General features: G+C 39.6%; 1 protein-coding gene across 1 annotated transcript in view; it reads left to right on the top strand.

Moving 5' to 3' along the window:
• LOC128698199 (ubiquitin-conjugating enzyme E2 Z) overlaps positions 1-20,722 on the top strand; it is an 82,679-nt gene that overhangs the window by 16,976 nt on the left and 44,981 nt on the right. The window contains exons 2-4 of the mRNA XM_053790331.2: positions 163-981; positions 11,785-12,045; positions 18,142-18,253. Of these exons, the coding sequence (XP_053646306.1) occupies positions 182-981; positions 11,785-12,045; positions 18,142-18,253 (1,173 nt within the window). The 5' untranslated portion in view covers positions 163-181. The remainder of the gene's footprint in view (positions 1-162; positions 982-11,784; positions 12,046-18,141; positions 18,254-20,722) is intronic.

Below are 20,722 nucleotides of genomic sequence, written 5' to 3' on the forward strand. Positions count from 1 at the left end.
TGCATTCTTAGTGTCAGAGAGCTGAAATGGGGCAAAGAACACTTTTTTTTTTTTACGTACATCATGTATTATTGGAATAAATAATATGCATTTTTGCTAACATTCACATATGTATACATTGTCTAATGTAATACTATACTGATATTGAATATTTTTCCACAGGTCATAATATACAGTCAACATGGAGTCTCAGAGCACATTGGCTGAAGCAGATTCGACATCAATCATCCCAACCCTAGAATCTCTTTCAAATGTGGTTCATACCTTCAGTTCGACCCATTCTCTCTCTGCTTCATCATCTCCTACTCAGTCTCCACTCACTGTGATTACATCATCAGGTTCAATAACAGTTTGGTCCCAGTCACAGTCTTCCTCGACAGATTGCCCTCATCCACAGTCTCCAACATCAGAGTATCTTCAGTCAAGCTCTCCCCCAGCAGAATCTTTGCTGTTGTCACCCTCACAGTCATCTGTTTGGAATCCATCATCTGAGTCATCAGTCTTAACATCACAGTCTACAACCAACACATCCATCTCAAATTCGTCTTTAGGGACTCAGCCTATAACTGTATTGTCATCCACAGCTACACCTTCCTCTCATTCCTCATCACATTTGCCCCTCTCTCACCCATCAGTAGTCATTCCATCCACATTGTCATCCACGGAGTCATCATTATCACAGTCCCCGCCTAATGAGTTGCAAACTTCACATTCACAGTCTACCTCTGTAGCAGCTTATGACCCAGCACAGCAGTTATCACAGTTTCAAGTAGCTCTCTCAGCAATATCCACTGTATTATCTCCACTCTCCCCACCCTTAGTGTTACCCAACCCACAGTCACCCCCTGCTGTATCATTAGACCAAGAATCCTTCTACCTGCCTAGCACTTCTTCAGGAAGTTGGCGTTATGACCCACTAGCTTCTCCAGATTGGGATCGTGCAGGACCACCTGGAAATCTTTGTGCTGGTCGTGTGAAGAAGTAAGTTGGTAAGATGTGTTGCATGCTTTACTCTGTGTGTGTACTCACCTATTTGTGGTTGCAGGGGTCGAGTCATAGCTCCTGATTGATACTAGATCCTCTCTGATTGATACTAGATCCTCTCTCTGCTCCATGAGCTTTATCAAACCTCGTCTTAAAACTATGTATGGTTCCCTCCTCCACTACGTCACTTTCTAGGCTATTCCACTGCCTGACTACTCTATGACTGAAGAAATACTTCCTAACATCCCTTTGATTCATCTGAGTCTTCAACTTCTAATTGTGACCTCTTGTTTCTGTGTCCCATCTCTGGAACACCCTGTCTTTGTCCACCTTGTCTGTTCTGCGCAGTATTTTATATGTCATTATCATGTCTTCCAGTGTCATCAGGTCGATATCCCTTAACCTTTCTTTGTAGGACAATCCCCTTAGCTCTGGGACTAATCTTGTTGCAAACCTTTGCACTTTCTCTAATTTCTTGACATGCTTGACCAGGTGTGGATTCCAAACTGGTGCTGCATACTCCAGTATGGGCCTGACGTAAATGATGTACAGAGTCTTAAACGTTTCCTTACTGAGGTATCGGAACGCTATCCTTAGGTTTGCCAGACGCCCGTATGCTGCAGCAGTTATCTGATTGATGTGCACCTCAGGAGATGTGCTCAGTGTTATACTCACCCTCAGAGCTTTTTCCTTGAGTGAGGTTTGCAGTCTTTGGCCACCTAGACTATACTGTGTCTGCGGTCTTCTTTTCCCTTCCCCAGTCTTCATGACTTTGCACTTGGCAGGGTTAAACTCAAGGAGCCAGTTGCTGGACCAGGCTTGTAGCCTGTCCAGGTCTCTTTGTAGTCCTGCCTGATCCTCGACTGATTTGATTCTCCTCATTAACTTCACATCATCTGCAAACAAGGACACTTCTGAGACTATCCCTTCCGTTATGTCATTCACATATACCGAAAACAGCACAGGTCCTAGGACTGACCCCTGTGGTACCCCGCTTGTCACAGGTGCTCACTCTGACACCGCATCATGTACCTTGACTCATTGTTGCCTCCCTGTCAGGTATTCTCTGACCCATTGCAGTGCCTTTCCTGTTATGTGTGTCTGATCCTCTAGCTTCTGCAGTAACCTCTTGTGAGGAACTGTGTCGAAGGCCTTCTTGCAGTCCAAGAAAATGCAGTCTATCCACCCCTCTCTCTCTCTTGTCTTACTTCTGTCACCAATCATAAAACTCCAGTAGGTTTGTGACACAGGATTTTCCTTCCCTGAAACCGTGCTGGTTGTCGATTATACACTTGTTTCTTTCCAGGTGCTCCACCACTCTCCTCCTGATGATCTTCTCCATGACTTTGCATACTATACACGTTAGTGATACAGGTCTGTAGTTTAATGCCTCATGTCTGTCTCCTTTTTTAAAAATTGGGACTACATTTGCCATCTTCCATACCTCAGGGAGTTGCCCAGTTTCAATGGATGTGTTGAAGATCTTTGTTAATGGCACACACAGCATCTCTGCTCCCTCTCTAAGGACCCACAGAGAGAGGTCTGGTCCCACTGCCTTTGAGGTGTCAAGTTCACATAGCAGCTTCTTCACCTCCTCCTTGGTTATGTATACCTCATCCAGCACTTGTTGGTGTACCTCCCTGTTCTGATTTCCTGGAGTCCTCCTGGTTTCCGCTGTAAATACTTCTTTAAATCTTGTGTTGAGCTCCTCGCATACCTCTCGGTCGTTTCTTGTGAACTCATCACCCTTCCTCAGTCTGATTACCTGGTCCTTGACTGTTGTGTTCCTCCTGATGTGGCTGTACAACAGCTTCAGGTCAGACGACTTTCGATGCTATGTCATTTTCATATTGTCGCTGAGCCTCCCTTCTTATCTGTGCATATTCATTTCTGGCTCTTTGGCTAATCTCTTTATTTTCCTGAATTCTTTGTCTTCTGTACCTTTTTCTATTCTCTAGTACCACTAGTTTTTGCCTCCCTACACCTTTGGGTGAACCAAGGACTCGTTCCGTTCTTCCCACTATTTCTATTTTCCTTGGGAACAAACCTCTCCTCTGCCTCCTTGCATTTTGTTGTCACATAGTCCATCATTTCTTGTACTGGTTTTCCTGTCAGTTCTCTCTCTCACTGAATGTCTTGCAGGAAGTTCCTCATGCCTGAGTAGTCCTCCCTTTTGTAGTTTGTTTTTTCCCATCCTATTCCTGCTACGCTCTCCACTTGAAGCTCAGCTATGTAGTCAAAGCACAGAACCATATGATCACTAGCTCCTAGGGGCCTTTCATACATGATATCCTCGATGTCTGAACTGCTAAAGGTGAATACAAGGTCCAGTCTTGCTGGCTCATCCTCACCTCTCTCTGGTAGTCTCTCTTAACATGTTGATGCATGAGGTTTTCCAGTACCACATCCATCATCTTGGCTCTCCATGTTTCAGGACCCCCATGGGGCTCCAGGTTTTCCCAGTCATTCTCCTTGTGATTGAAATCACCCATGACTAGTGACTTTGCTCCCCCCATGTGAGCTCTTCTGGCCACCTCGGCTAGTGTGTCGACCATTACTCTGTCGCTCTCATCATATTCTTCTCTTGGCTTCCTGCAGTTCAGTGGCGGGTTGTACATTACTGCAATTATCACTTTATGTCCCTCAGACTGGATTGTTCCTACTAAGTAGTCCCTTTCGCCCATGCCATGCCATCGCCCATGTGTGTGTGTGTGCTCACCTAATTGTGGTTGCAGGGGTCGAGAGACAGCTCCTGGCCCTGCCTCTTCACTGATCGCTACTAGGTCCTCTCTCTCTGCTTCGAGAGCTTTGTCATACCTCATCTTAAAGCTATGTATGGGTGTGTGTGTGTGTGTGTGTGTGGGTGGGTGGGTGTGGGTGTACGTGTGTGTGCATGCCTGTGTGTTCTTACGGCATTTTTCTAAATAGAACTATGTTGCAAACTCTTTAATACCCCTCAAGGAAGGTTCCTTGATGCTGGTGAGGGGCTCTTGATCTAGGGAACTGGATCTGTGCTCCAGTTCCCTGAATTAACCCTGAATACCTTCCAAACCCCCCACAGGCACTGTATAATCCTACTGGTTTAGTGCTTCCTCCTTGATTATAATAATAGTAATAATAATAATTATTATAATAATAATAATAATAATAATAATAATAATAATAATAATATGTATCTTTAATCTTGTGTGTATTTTATTATCATAATTGTATATTGGAGATATTTCCATTCATCATTCAACATTTTCACCTCACTTATACATAATCACTATTTTTGTAGTGGCACCCAGATAAAACAGTTTAGAAGCATATATAAAGATATATAACATATCCCTTCAAACTGCCAATATCCCAACCCCCTCTTTTAACCCTTTGACTGTTTTGGTCGTATATATACGTCTTACGAGCCAATGTTTCAGACGTATACATGTATATACTCAATAATTCTAGCGGCTTCAAATCAAGCAGAAGAAAGCTGGTAGGCCCACATATGAGAGAATGGGTCTGTATGGTCAGTGTGCACCACATAAAAAAAATCCTGCAGCACACAGTGCGTAATGAGAAAAAAAAAACATCGTTTTTTTGGATTAAAACGCCGACTTTGAGGTGTATTTTCGTATAGTATTTATCGATGTATTTGCGTTTTCATGGTCTTAGGTGATAAAATGGAAAACATATTACAGAAATAGAGATGATTTTCATTACTTTGACGATGAAAACGTCCTTGAAACTGAGCTCAAAGTAGCGGAAATGTTCGATTTTTACCAATGTTCAGGAGTAAACAAATCACACCACACGTCTAATACACTTCAACTGGGGAGTCTAATATTCTTTCAATAGCGCACTGATATTATTTATACCATTTTTACAATAATGCAGTAGTCTGCATAACAGTAAATTTTGTATTTTTTTGTATGAATAAAAAATCAAAATAGAAAGCAATAATAATATAAGAGGGGCCTAGAGATGTGACTAATGAACAGAGGATATGTTATTTTAGTGCCAAGAATGTCTACCTTGTTTATTCTGGACCCTATTTTGAAATTGGCATCTTTTTTAGTTTGCGTGAAATTGGCCAAATTGCCAATTTCTGACCACAATATTGGGTAGTCCAAATTGGTAAATGGGAGGTTTCTTGTACTCAGCTGATAGATAAAATGGAGTTCTAAAGAAATAGCTATGAGTTTGGTCAACTGGAACAACGGAATTGGCTGAAAATAGGGCTCAAAGTCGGTGAAATTGCCGATACGCATATGTCGCCGAGACCGATAACTTCGCGGGAGCGTAATTCCATGAGTTTTCGACCAAATTTCGAACTTTTGGTGTCATTACCATCGGGAAAAGATTCTCTATCATTTCATAAGAAAAAATAATTTTTTTTTTTTTTTTTTTCAAAAATTTAGCGACATAGAATGACAGTTTCAGAAAGGGGCCTGAAACAGTCAAAGGGTTAAAGTGCAGGCATTGTACTTCCCATTTCCAGTACTCAAGTCTGGCTGTACAAAAATAATTGGTTTCCCTGAATTCCTTCACTAAATATTACCCTGGTCACACTCCAACAGCTCGTCAGGTCCCAAAAACCATTTGTCTCCATTCACTCCTATCTATCACACTCACGCACGTTTGCTTGGAAGTCCAAGCCCCTCGCCCACAAAGCCTCCTTTACCCCCTCCCTCCAGCTTTTTGAGGACGACTCCTACCCCACCTTCCTTTCCCTACAGATTTATACGCTCTCCATGTTCTTCTACTTTGATCCATTCTCTCTGGATGACCAAACCACCTGAACAACCCCTCTTCAGCCCTCTGACTAATTTTTTTTTTTTTTTTTTTTTTTTTTTTCAACAAGTCGGCCGTCTCCCACCGAGGCAGGGTGACCCAAAAAAAAAGAAAGAAAATCCCCAAAAAGAAAATACTTTCATCATCATTCAACACTTTCACCACACTCGCACATTATCACTGTTTTTGCAGAGGTGCTCAGAATACAACAGTCTAGAAGCATACACATATAAAGATACACAACATATCCCTCCAAACTGCCAATATCCCAAACCCCTCCTTTAAAGTGCAGGCATTGTACTTCCCATTTCCAGGACTCAAGTCCGATTATATGAAAATAACCGGTTTCCCTGAATCCCTTCACTAAATATTACCCTGCTCACACTCCAACAGATCGTCAGGTCCCAAGTACCATTCGTCTCCATTCACTCCTATCTAACACGCTCACGCACGCTTGCTGGAAGTCCAAGCCCTTTGCCCACAAAACCTCCTTTACCCCCTCTCTCCAACCCTTTCGAGGATGACCCCTACCCCGCCTTCCTTCCCCTATAGATTTATATACTTTCCATGTCATTCTACTTTGATCCATTCTCTCTAAATGACCAAACCACCTCAACAACCCCTCTTCTGCCCTCTGATTAATACTTTTATTAACTCCACACCTTCTCCTAATTTCCACACTCCGAATTTTCTTCATATTTACACCACACATAGGACATAGGACATCTCTACTGCCTCCAACTGCCTCCTCACTGCAGCATTTACAACCCAAGCTTCACACCCATATAAGAGAGTTGGTACCACTATACTTTCATACATTCCCTTCTTTGCCTCCATAGATAACATTTGTTGTCTCCACATATACCTCAACGCACCACTCACCTTTTTTCCTTCATTAATTTTATGGTTAACCTCATCTTTCATAAACCCATCTGCTGACTTATCAGCTCCCAAATATCTGAAAACATTCACTTCTTCCATACTCCCTCTCTCCAATGTGATATCCAATTTTTCTTTATCTAAATCATTTGATACCCTCATCACCTTACTCTTATCTATGTTCACTTTCAAATTTTTACCTTTACACACCCTCCCAAACTCGTCCACTAACCTTTGCAACTTTTCTTTAGAATCTCCCATAAGCACAGTATCATCAGCAAAAAGTAACTGTGTTAACTCCCATTTTGTATTTGATTCCCCATAATTTAACCCCACCCCTCTCCCGAACACCCTAGCATTTACTTCTTTTACAACCCCATCTATAAATACTGTATATTAAACAACCATGGTGACATTACACATCCCTGTTTAAGACCTACTTTACCAGGAGGTACTCTCTCTTCAACACACCCTAACCTGAGCCTCACTATCCTCATAAAAACTCATTACAGTATTTAGTAACTTACTACCTATTCCATATACTTGCAACATCTGCCTCATTGCTCCCCTATCCACTCTATCATAGTTTTTTTTTTCAACAAACTGGCCGTATCCCACCAAGGCAGGGTGGCCCAAAAAGAAAAATGAAAGTTTCTCTTTTTAAATTTATTAATTTATACATGAGAAGGGGTTACTAGGCCCTTGCTCCCGGCATTTTAGTCACCTCTTACAACATGCATGGCTTACGGAGGAAGAATTCTGTTCCACTTCCCCACGGAGATAAGAGGAAATAAACAAGAACAAGAACTAGAAAGAAATAGAAGAAAACCCAGAGGGGTGTGTATATATATGCTTGTACATGTATGTGTAGTGTGATCTAAGTGTAAGTAGAAGTAGCAAGATGTACCTGAAATCTTGCATGTTTATGAGACAGAAAAAAAGACACCAGCAATCCTACCATCATGTAAAACAATTACAGGCTTTCGTTTTACATTCACTTGGCAGGATGGTAGTACCTCCCTGGGTGGTTGCTGTCTACCAACCTACTACCTAGAACTCTATCATATGCCTTTTCTAAATCCATAAATGCAATGAAAACTTCCCTACCTTTATCTAAATTCTATTCACATACGTATATGCTTCAATGTAAACACTTGATCTACACATCCCCTACCCACTCTAAAGCCTCCTTACACAAATAACCTGCACATAAAAGAGAGAAGCTTACGACGACGTTTCGGTCCGACTTGGACCATTGACAAAGTGTGACTTTGTTTATGGTCCAAGTTGGACCGAAACGTCGTCGTAAGCTTCTCTCTTTTATGTGCGGGTTATTTGTGTATCGTTCCAGTCACGGTATTGTGCCTTTTTTGTTATTTAAAGCCTCCTTGCTCATCCAAAATCTGAAATAGAAATTCAATATGTATTTTTATCTCTTCAGGAAGCTTGTTATTGATGAGTCTTTGATTCTGTTCAAAGGAAGACTCATTCAAGCAGTACATACCAAGCAAGAGGAAACGCTTTGGTATAAAGTTATTTGTGCTTTGTGACTGTTACAGTGGTCTTGTATTGGATATTATTATGTACACTGGAAGTTATACATTGCAAAATACCGGAAAGTTATTGGGCATCTCTGGTGATGTGGTTAGAACAATGATGGAACCATATCTTGGTAAGGGGCATATATTATATACTGATAACTGGTACACAAGCCCCTCACTCAGTGATTTTTTGCTAGTGAACATGAGAGATGCGTGTGTCACAGTGCTTGGAAATCGTAAACATATGCCCAGGTTTGATGCTGACACTCATAGAGGTGAGGTGCAAGAGTTTGCTGCCAGTGACATCATGGCATTTCGGTGCATGACAAACGAGATGTCACACTGATGTCATCAGTTCACCCTAACGAAATGACAAACACTGGCAGACAGAATAAAGAGACCAATGAACCTGCAGCTGTGATGGACTACACCCTCAATATGTGCTCAGTGGACAAATGTGACATGCAGATTGTGTTTGCAAGAGTTATAAGTGGTACATAAAACTCTTTTTCCATATTCTGGACATTTCCATGCTCAATGCTTATAATATGTAGAGGATGAGGACCAGAAACAAACCCCCATATGGCAAATTTTGTTTGTCTGTCATCAGACAAATAATATACAAGTACCAAGGAACAACACCTGCAATAGAAAACCATCCACCAAATTATCAACAAATACATTCTCGTCTGAGGCATGGTGATCACTTCCTAATAAAACTTCCTGGTACTGCTTTCAAGAAAAAGGCTCAGATGAGGCATTATGTCAGTGCACATATAAAAAAACGCCCACAACAATGCAGAGACACTCGTTTTATGCGTGAGGAGTGTAAAACACCACTATGCATGACACCATGTTTCAAAGACTTCCACAAGCTGCAGAACATCTAGAAACATGTCCTGTGACTGTATATGTGTATATAAGATACAGAAAAATAGTAATAAACAACATTTAAATTGTTTGTGTAAACAAGTTTTGTAAACAATATAATGACTACAGTTATTGTGTAGTATAGAAACAGTAAAAATTTACAAAATAGTGCTCATATTGGTCTCACAGGCCATAAAAGTTACTTGAAAAGAAAAAGATATTAAAAAATAATAGAAAAAAGTAGAAAAAAAAAAAACGATTACTGGGTGACCGGCAGTCGGTGATGTTGCTGTATGTGGTTCACTTTTTATCAACTTCACGCCTCCATATATCGGTAAGTATTGATGGCACAAAATTTTTTTTTTAGCCTATAAAGTTTAAAAAAAAACTTTTCATAAAAAAATAATTTTTTTTTTTTTAATATTTTTTCGGCCCTGAGAACAAGTCTGGAGAGGGCCTGTTGACCCTGAAAGGGTTAAATGAATGATGATGAATGTTTTGAACTTTGTGTTATGCTACTTAGGTGAGAGAGAGCCATTGTGGGGATACTGGCAGTTTTGAACTGTTATATCGGGGCCCCTCTGGCAAGACAGTGAAAGCATTTTTTTTTTTTTTTTGGGTCACCCTGCCTTAGTGGAAGACAGCTAGTTTGTTAAAAAAAAAACTGTAATTGTCTTGATGTAAGCAGGTACTGCAGTAGGATGATAGACAGAAATGTACTGCTTTTCTCTTACAACTGTGAAATAGCAACCTATAAATACAGTGGACTCCCGGATTGAGATGCCATCGGATTAAGTAATAATCGGTTTAAGTAACATTTTTGCGTCAAAATATTGGCTCGGTTAACGACACTGAACTCGGTTAAAGTCATTCGTCCCGAATGTGTTCGCGTGGCCGGACACTACATACAGCCAGTGTGCCGTTGTTTACCAGCCAATGAGGACGATTCCACCTGTACATGCGATGCATTTTGTATTATTCCATTATTTTTAGTGCTTGTAACTGCTAAATAAACCACCATGGGCCAAAAGAAAGCTTCCAGTGCCAGCCCTTTGGTAAAGAGGGTGAGAAACTATAGAATTCAAGAAAAAGTTTGTAGAAAGATACGAAAGTGTTGGTGGTAGAGGGTGGTAGTGATGGTGGTACACCAGCTAGGGTACTTCCCCACATACCAGCCAGGGTACTTCCCCACATACCAGCCAGGGTACTTCCCCACATACCAGCCAGGGTACTTCCCCCACATACCAGCCAGGGTACTTCCCCATACACATGATTTGAGTGAGACTTGCACATGAGTGAATAGAGTTATCAAAGCTTTTTGCTTGGGAATCATTGAAAATTGGGTTGGGCAAATACGATTCTGTTAGTAGGATGGTTTGTGAAGGACCTGCCTAGTATGGGCCAACAGGCCTGCTACAGTGTTCCTGCTTTCTTATGTGCAAACATTTATGAATGAACATCACTCTGACACAGCTGTTGCAGGCTGTGCTGGCAACATCTGCAGTGACAATGTTGTGTCCCATTTTAGGGAACTCTTAGAGATGTCAGAAACAAAGCTCTCTGGACAGATATTTAGTGCCACAGGTGTGAAGTAACTCGCAAGCTGGTCCTAGTGGCATTAAAAAACAAAAGGGAATTTTTTTTTTTTTTTTTTTTCAACAAGTCGGTCGTCTCCCACCGAGGCAGGGTGACCCAAAAAAAAAAAAGAAAGAAAATCCCCAAAAAGAAAATACTTTCATCATCATTCAACACTTTCACCACACTCACACATTATCACTGCTTTGGCAGAGGTGCTCAGAATATAACAGTTTAGAAGCATATACCTGAAGTCTTTATGGAAGGGGATTCCCTTCCCAAACAATAGTACACCTCCATACTCTCCCCTCCTGCCTCCTCCCTCATCAATAAGTCTTCAATAAAGGTAAGTGTCATTTTAGTAATGTTTTACTCTGCATGTCTCATTGTTTTCTGTGTAGGGAAATGTATATTTCATGTAAAAAAAATTTGTTTAATACTTTTGGGTGTTTGGAACGGATTAATTGGATTTCCATTACGTATTTCTTATGGGGAAAATTAATTCGGACTAAGTCAAATTCATTATAAGACACTCTCTCTGGAACAGATTAATTACGTTATCCGAGGGTCCACTGCATTTTGAACTGGAAGGATATTTGTTACAGTAAGCCACTGCTTTACAGTGCTTCGCTTTGAGGTGTTTCGTTAATGCAGCGATTATCTCTTATACCCATTCTTCATTTATTCAGTTTTCCTACATTATATATTCATCATTCACTATAAGCTAAGGATGAAAATATTTTAAGGTAAGTGATGTGTGTACTGTATATGCATTTTTTAGGCCTAGCTGTATTGCTCACTTAATATATTATAGTGTAAACATGTTATCAGGCTTTTATATGCACTAGAAAGTGAAAAAAAAAGGCTGTGTTTCACTCCATTGATTTTTGCTTTACAGCAGTGTCCTGGAACCTCACCTGCTGTAAGTGGGGTCTTCCTGTACTTTCTTTCAATCTCTTGACCAAGCAAGATGACAAGTAACTCTTTTGCACTTTTACTTACATTCATTGTACACTTTCCTATACTTCTTAATAATTTTTATTCCTGTAATATTTCTTTTTGGAACTATTGACAGATTCTGAAATTTAAAATTAAATATCTGCATAGCAAATTTTCTTCTCCAAAGGCTAGGATGCATAATCATGTATCATAATTTCAGAGACCTCAGTAGTATCTTCACTGAGCCTTTACCAGGAATATTTGCTGCCCCTGAGGAAGACAACTTATTCAAGGTCCACTGCCTTATAATTGGGCCTTTTGACACACCGTATGAGGGTGGATTCTTCCATTTCCTCATCCGATTTGGCCCACAGTACCCGCTTCATCCACCCAGAGTACGATTATTAACAACTGGAGGAGATTCAGTTAGATTCAATCCAAACTTGTATAAAAATGGCAAAGTTTGCCTTAGTATTTTGGGGTAAGTAGGATCATTTATAGTGTTTTCTTTTACACTGTTGAATTTACAAGCCAGGAACTGTTAGCCTACCGTAACTTACTGCAAAGTCCAGCCCTATCAGTATGGCAGCCCTTAGGACATTAGAGGACAGAGGGACCAGGGGTGACATGATTGCAATATACAAAATACTGAGAGGAATCGACAGAGTGGACTGGACAAGTCTATTGAAGAGGTGGGTCTAAGGTATGAGGTATTGTTTGCTCTTGAACATCGGCAAAATTCGAACATTTCTGTTATTTTGAGCTCAATTTCAAGGTACTTTTCATTGTGAAACCAATCAAAATCATCTCTATTTCTGTAATATATCTTCCATTCTATCAAATGAGACCAAGAAAACGAGAATACATGTACATGCATAAATACCATACGAAAATACACCTCGAAGTTGGTGTTTTAAACCAAAAACACGGTCGGAGTTTTTTTCTCATGCACTGCGTGCTGCAGGATTTTTTTTTAATACTGCGCACACTGACCACACAGACCCATTCTCTCACATGTAGGTCTACCAGCTTTCTCCCCCTAGATTTGAAGCCGCTAGAATTTTGGTGTAATACTATGGTACCAACACTGGCTTGCAAGCCATAGTACTACGACACCGACAGTGAAAGGGTTAAAAATGATCTGAGGTAGGACAACAGCTCTTTGCCTGTAAAACTGATTTGTGTAAAAGAAAATCAAGTAGAAAAAAACTTATAAAAATATCTACCATGTCTATTTTCTTTAATACAGTACTTATAGATTCATGTTTATTCTTGGCACTTTTTTCATCACTGCTGTTCCTCTTGAGTGTAATGGCTAATATCCAGAGACTAAATAGTGATAAAAATATCCAAAAGCTTGATGAACTCAGTGGCACAAGATGATTTCAGAAAGCAGCTGTAGGTAGAGGGGATGGAATTGTGTACATACAGTGGGTGCACATAAATTTGTATGTAACTTATTGCTATGGTGTGTTGTGCCAATATTTTGTGTATTAGATCATTCTTAACCCCTTGACTGTCGCAACCCCCAATCCCGAGGTGTCTCCTGGCGCCGCAAAATTTAAAAAAAAAAAAAATATTTTTTCTTATGAAATGATAGAGAATCTTTTCCCGATTGTAATGACACCAAAAAACAAAATTTGATGGAAAACTGACGGAATTATGCTCTCGCAAAGTTAGCGACCTCGGCGATATTTACAAATCGGCGATTTCGCCCACTTTGAGCCCTATTTTCGGCTAATTCCGTTGTTCCAGTCGACCAAACTCATAGCTATTTCTTTAGAACTCCATTTTTTCTATCGATTGAGCACAAGAAACTGCCCATTTACTGATTTCAACTACTCAAAAATGTGGTCAGAAATTTGCAATTTGGCCAATTTCACAAAAATTAAAAAATATGACAATTTCAAAATAAGGTCCAGAATGAACAATGCAGACATTCCTGGCTCTAAAATAACATTTTCTTTGTTCATCAGTCATGTCTCCAGGCCCCTCTGATATTACTCTTGCTTTCTATTTTGAATTTTTATTCAAACAAAAAATAGAAGACTTACTATTATGCAGACTACTGCAATACTGTAATAATTGTATAAATAACATCAACCCATTCATGACTGCATATTAGAATGGCTAGTTGGACATTTATTGGACAATGACATCATTTGTTTACTTTTGAACATTGGCAAAAATCAAACATTTCCCCTACTTTGAGCTCCATTTCCAGGTTCTTTTTATAGTAAAATCAATCAAAATCACCTCTATTTCTATAATATGTTTTCCATTCTATGAAATGAGACCAAGAAAATGAGAATACAACCATAAATACTATATGAATATGGATCACAAAGTAGGCATTTTAATTAAAAAAAATGGTCGGAGTTTTTTTTTTCTCATTATGCACTGCGTGCACACTGACCACACAGACCCATTCTCTCACATGTGGGCCTACAAGCTTTCTCCTGCTTGATTTGAATCCACTAGAATTTATGAGTATATATACGTCAAACACGGTACCTCGTAAGACGTATATATACGGCCACGACAGTCAAAGGGTTAAACATGTAATATTATGATTTTTGTTCACTCTCAAAAGTTTATCTTGCATTTTTTCAGTCATAATGCAATAAAGTTGCACAATGGGAAACCACTTTCTGAGAAGGTCTGCCATACTTCATATTACTATAATATTTCCTTTACTGTTTAGGAATCTTGGTCTGAAACTAAGATTCAGAGACTGATGCCTGGAACCTGTAATTTATATGCATATTTAGGTAGTAGGTTGGTAGACAGCAACCACCCAGGGAGGTACTACCGTCCTGCCAAGTGAGTGTAAAACGAAAGCCTGTAATTGTTTTACATGATGGTAGGATTGCTGGTGTCTTTTGTAATTGTTTTACATGATGGTAGGATTGCTGGTGTCTTTTGTCTGTCTCATAAATATGCAAGATTACAGGTATGTCTAGCTACTTCTACTTACACTTAGGTCACACTACACATACATGTACACATTTATTTATACACACTCATCTGAGTTTTCTTTGATTTTATCTTCATAGTTCTTGGTCTTATTACTTTTCCTTTTATATCCATGGGGAAGTGGAATAAGAATCTTTCCTCCATAAGCCATGCGTGTTGTAAAAGTCAACTAAAATGCCGGGAACAATGGGCTAGTAACCCCTTTTCCTGTAAAGATTACTAAAAAGAATAAGAAGAAAGTTGTCAAAGTGGGAAGTCTGAATGTGTGTGGAAGTTGTGCAAATGATAAGAAAGAGATGGTTGTGGATGTTATGAATGAGAAGAAGCTGGATGTCCTGGCTTTAAGTGAAACAAAGCTGAAGGGGGTGGGAGAGTTTCAGTGGAGAGGAATAAATGGGATTAGGTCAGGGGTTTCAAATAGAGTTAGAGCTAAAGGAGGAGTAGCAATAATGTTGAAGGATAAGATATGGCAGGAAAAGAGGGACTATAAATGTATTAATTCAAGGATTATGTGGAGTAAAATAAAGGTTGGATGTGAAAAGTGAGTTATAGTAAGCATATATGCACCTGGAGAAGAGAGAAGTGTAGAGGAGAGATAGAGATTTTGGGAAATGTTGAGTGAATGCGTGGGGAGTTTTGAACCAAGTGTGAGAGTACTTGTGGTTGGGGATTTCAATGCTAAAGTGGGTAAAAATGTTGTGGAGGGAGTAGTAGGTAAATTTGGAGTGCCAGGGGTAAATGTAAATGAGGAGCCTTTAATTGAGCTATGTGTAGAAAGAGATTTGGTAACAAGTAATACATATTTTATGAAAAAGAGGATAAATAAATATACAAGGTATGATGTCACACGTAATGAAAGTAGTTTGTTAGATTATGTATTGGTGGATAAAAGGTTGATGGGTAGGCTCCAGGATGTACATGTTTATAGAGGGGCAACTGATATATCGGATCATTATTTAGTTGTAGCTGCAGTTAGAGTAAGAGGTAGAAGAGACAAGAGGAAGGTGGCAACAACAAGTAGGAGGGAAGTGAAAGTGTATAAACTAAGGAAGGAGGAAGTTCGGGCGAGATATAAGCCACTATTGGCAGAAAGGTGGGCTAGTGCAAAGATGATTAGTGGGGAGGTTGAGGAGGGTTGAATGCATTTTAAAAATGCAGTATTAGAGTGTGGGGCAGAAGTTTGTGGTTATAAGAGGGTGGGGGTAGGAGGAAAGAGGAGTGACTGGTGGAATGATGAAGTAAAGGGTGTGATAAAAGAGAAAAAGTTAGCTTATGAGAGGTTTTTACAAAGCAGAAGTGTTAAAAGAAGAGCAGAGTATATGGAGAGTAAAAGAATGGTAAAGAGAGTGGTGAGAGAGTGCAAAAGGAGAGCAGATGATAGAGTGGAAGAGGCACTGTCAAGAAATTTTAATGAAAATAAGAAAAAATTTTGGAGTGAGTTAAACAAGTTAAGAAAGCCTAGGGAACGTATGGATTTGTCAGTTAAAAACAGAGTAGGGGAGTTAGTAGATGGGGAGAGGGAGGTATTAGGTAGATGGCGAGAATATTTTGAGGAACTTTTAAATGTTGAGGAAGAAAGGGAGGCGGTAATTTCATGCACTGGCCAGGGAGGTATACCATCTTTTAGGAGTGAAAAAGAGCAGGATGTGAGTATGGGGGGGGGTGCGTGAGGCATTACGTAGAATGAAAGGGGGTAAAGCAGCTGGAACTGATGGGATCATGACAGAAATGTTAAAAGCAGAGGGGGATATAGTGTTGGAGTGGTTGGTACTTTTGTTTAATGTATGAAAGAGGGGAAGGTACCTAGGGATTGGCGGAGAGCATGTATAGTCCCTTTACATAAAGGGAAGGGGGACAAAAGAGATTGTAAAAATTACGTATAGAGGAATGAGTTTACTGAGTATACCAGGAAAAGTATACGGTAGGGTTATAATTGAAAGAATTAGAGGTAAGACAGAATGTAGGATTGCGGATGAGCAAGGAGGTTTCAGAGTGGGTAGGGGATGTGTAGATCAAGTGTTTACATTGAAGCTTAAATGTGAACAGTATTTAGATAAAGGTAGGGAAGTTTTCATTGCATTTATGGATTTAGAAAAGGCATATGATAGAGTGGATAGGGGAGCAATGTGGCAGATGTTGCAAGTATATGGGATTGGTGGTAAGTTACTAAATGCTGCAAAGAGTTTTTATGAGGATAGCGAGGCTCAGGTTAGGGTGTGTAGAAGAGAGGGAGACTACTTCCCGGTAAAAGTAGGTCTTAGACAGGGATGTGTAATGTCACCATGGTTGTTTAATATATTTATAGATGGGGTTGTAAAAGAAGTAAATGCTAGGGTGTTCGGGAGAGGGGTGGGATTAATTTATGGGGAATCAAATACAAAATGGGAATTGACACAGTTACTTTTTGCTGATGATACTGTGCTTATGGGAGATTCTAAAGAGAAATTGCAAAGGTTAGTGGATGAGTTTGGGAGTGTGTGTAAAGGTAGAAAGTTGAAAGTGAACATAGAAAAGAGTAAGGTGATGAGGGTATCAAATGATTTGGATAAAGAAAAATTGGATATCAAATTGGGGAGAAGGAGTATGGAAAAGGTGAATGTTTTCAGATAATTGGGAGTTGACGTGTCGGCGGATGGATTTACGAAGGATAAGGTTAATCATAGAATTGATGAGGGAAAAAAGGTGAGTGGTGCGTTGAGGTATATGTGGAGTCAAAAAACGATATCTATGGAGGCAAAGAAGGGATTGTATGAAAGTATAGTAGTGCCAACACTCTTATATGGGTGTGAAGCTTGGGTTGTGAATGCAGCAGCGAGGAGGAGGTTGGAGGCAGTGGAGATGTCCTGTCTAAGGGCAATGAGCGGTGTAAATATTATGCAGAAAATTCGGAGTGTGGAAATTAGGAGAAGGTGTGGAGTTAATAAAAGTATTAGTCAGAGGGCTGAAGAGGGGTTGTTGAGGTGGTTTGGTCATTTAGAGAGAATGGATCAAAGTAGAATGACATGGATAGCATTTAAATCTGTAGGAGAAGGAAGGCGGGGTAGGGGTCGTCCTCAAAAAGGTTGGAAGGAAGGGGTATTGTAGGTTTTGTGGGCGAGGGGCTTGAACTTCCAGCAGGCGTGCATGAGCGTGTTAGGAGTGAATGGAGACGAATGGTATTTGGGACCTGACGATCTGTTGGAGTGTGAGCAGGGTAATATTTAGTGAAGGGATTCAGGGAAACCGGTTATTTTTATATAGCCGGACTTGAGTCCTGGAAATGGGAAGTACAATGCCTGCACTCTAAAGGAGGGGTTTCGGGATGTTAGCAGTTTGGAGGGATATGTTGTGTATCTTTATACGTATATGCTTCTAAACTGTTGTTTTCTGAGCACCTCTGCAAAAACAGTGATAATGTGTGAGTGAGGTGAAAGTGTTGAATGATGATGAAAGTATTTTCTTTTTGGGGATTTTCTTTCTTTTTTGGGTCACCCTGCCTCGGTGGGAGATGACCGACTTATTGAAAAAAAAAAATAATCAGTGTGAGGTAATTTTTTGCCAGGTGATAAATAATTTATTTTACATGAATTATAATACTTCATCTCTACACTTGTGGTTGCAGTACTTGGTCGGGTCCAGCGTGGAGTCCGGCATCGAATCTTTCGAGCGTGTTGTTATCTCTGCAGTCTCTCATGAATGAACGCCCATACCACAACGAACCTGGCTATGAAGAGGTAATGGGTCTTGGTACCATTATTTGCAATGATTCAAGTGAATTCACAAGTTGAGGGAGTAGAAGAAAGGAAGTATGAAGAGATGGTGAGTGTAAGGCTGAATAAATTTATAGAAGAGATTAGAAAGGTTGATGTGTTGGGGAGAAATTTAGGAAATTTTCTGTATGTTATGAGAAGGGTGAGTGGATTAAGATGATGAGTGACAGAATTTTATTTTTTAATGTTGAATGCTAATCTTGTGTGGGTCATTCAGTGCAAGGGATAATGGAAGTTTGATTCTCCATCCTCTAAGCACAAGACAAACAAGCTGCCTACCTACCTATCTACTCATCTTGTTGCCAGAATAAACATTTGAGTCAGTAATGAATATTTTATGTTTAATGATTTAAACACAGTTTCCAATTTTAAATTGTTAGTTGACATTAGCAGAGCTGGTAACAATAACAGTAGATAGATACTGTCCTGGTTTATAGCTACTAGATATGAACAACAAGATGTTGGAATCTACTAAGTAAGTAATTGCAGAAAGTGTTTTTTTTTAGAAGTAGATGAAAGATTGTGAAATGAAATAAAAGTGTCAGCAAAAGTGTCTTCTGTGATGAGTGGGGATATTTCAGTATTATGAAAGTGGAGGGATTGATGAAATAGTCAAAATGCATGGAGAACATTTGTAATGCTATGCATAGTATAAGTGGCTTTGGCATGCTGCTCTTATCTGTATTTTTTTGTACCTCTGTATGTGTGCTCAAATTGTAAATAAATAAAATATAAATAAATACCTTTACACATTGATAAAGAGATTGTGCATGTTAAAAAAATATTTAGTAAAAATATTAAATACTCTAAAGAATGTATTCTTTTTGTGTTGCACGCATCCAATAGTAGTACAGTGAACCCCCGGTATTCGATATTAATCCGTTCCTGAGAGCTCATCGAATACCGATAATATCGAAAACCGAATCAATTTTCCTCATAAGAAATAATGAAAATCAAATTAATCCGTGCAAGACACCCAAAAGTATGAAAAAAAAAATTTTACTACATGAAATATTAAGTTTAATGCAATAGAATAATTACAATAACAATAAAATAATTGACACTTACCTTTAATGAAGATCTGGTGATGATTGATGGGATGGAAGGAGGGGAGAGGTGTTAGTGTTGAGAAGGGGAATCCCCTTCCATTAGGACTTGAGGTAGCAAGTCCTTTTCCAGGGTTACTTCCCTTCTTTTAATGCCACTAGGACCAGCTTGAGAGTCACTGGACCTCTGTCGCACAACAAATCTGTCCATAGAGCTCTGTACCTCCTGTTCCTTTACGATTTGTCTAAAATGGGCCACAACATTGTCATTGTAATAGCTGTGTTAGGGTGATTTTCATCCATAAAGGTTTGCAGTTCAACCCACTGTGCACACATTTCTTTAATTTTTGAAGTAGGCACAATGTATTCCACAACTGGTATAGGCTTCTCAGGGTTAGCCCCAAACCCTTCAAAATCTTTCTTAATTTCCATACTAATTCTCACCCTTTTTACCACAGGGTTGGCACTAGAAGCTTTCTTGGGGCCCATGGTGACTTATTTTGCAGAAACAAGCACCAAAGACAGTGATAATATGGATAATATGGAATATACCGAATGTATCCTTAGATGCGTGCACACTGGCTGGCTTGTAAACGCTGGCACACAAGGGGCAGTTCAGGCCACATGTAGACTGGTCTCGTATGAATCGTATCGAATACCGGATTTTCAATCGAATACCGAGGAAATTTTTTTGCGATATAGTGCATCGAATACCAGATTTATCGAATACCGATGCCATCGAATACCGGGGGTCCACTGTATAGTCTGAGATAATGTACACTAAATTACCATCTCCCACTGAGGCAGGGTGACTTGAAAAAGAAGAAACAAAATTTTTTTTTTTTTTTTTTTCAACGTCGGTCGTCTCCCACCGAGGCAGGGTGACCCAAAAAAGAAAGAAAATCCCCAAAAAGAAAATACTTTCATCATCATTCAACACTTTCACCAAACTCACACATTATCACTGCTTTTGCAGAGGTACTCAGAATACAACAGTTTAGAAGCATATACGTATAAAGATACACAGCATATCCCTCCAAACTGCCAATATCCCAAACCACTCCTTTAAAGTGCAGGCATTGTACTTCCCATTTCCCATTTACGTTTAATAATGTATAAAGGAGAAGGGATTATTAGCTGCTGGCTCCCAGCATTTTAGTCATCTCTTACGACATGCATGGCTTATGGAGGAAGGATTCTAATAATAATACCGTACTGTAAATCCTTGATATAATGGATTATAAGAGAGGTAGTGAGTGGTGGTTAATAGCAGTTTTAGAGGATATAGAAGAGATTGTTTTGTTCTGATAATAATGATTGGCAATTCTGTAGTCAGTGAACTTAGCAAAGAAATAAATTTTTATTATTTATTATTATGTTGTTTCCT

Source organism: Cherax quadricarinatus, chromosome 63 (genome assembly GCF_038502225.1).
Source record: "Cherax quadricarinatus isolate ZL_2023a chromosome 63, ASM3850222v1, whole genome shotgun sequence".
Classification (NCBI taxonomy): Eukaryota; Metazoa; Arthropoda; class Malacostraca; order Decapoda; family Parastacidae; genus Cherax; species Cherax quadricarinatus.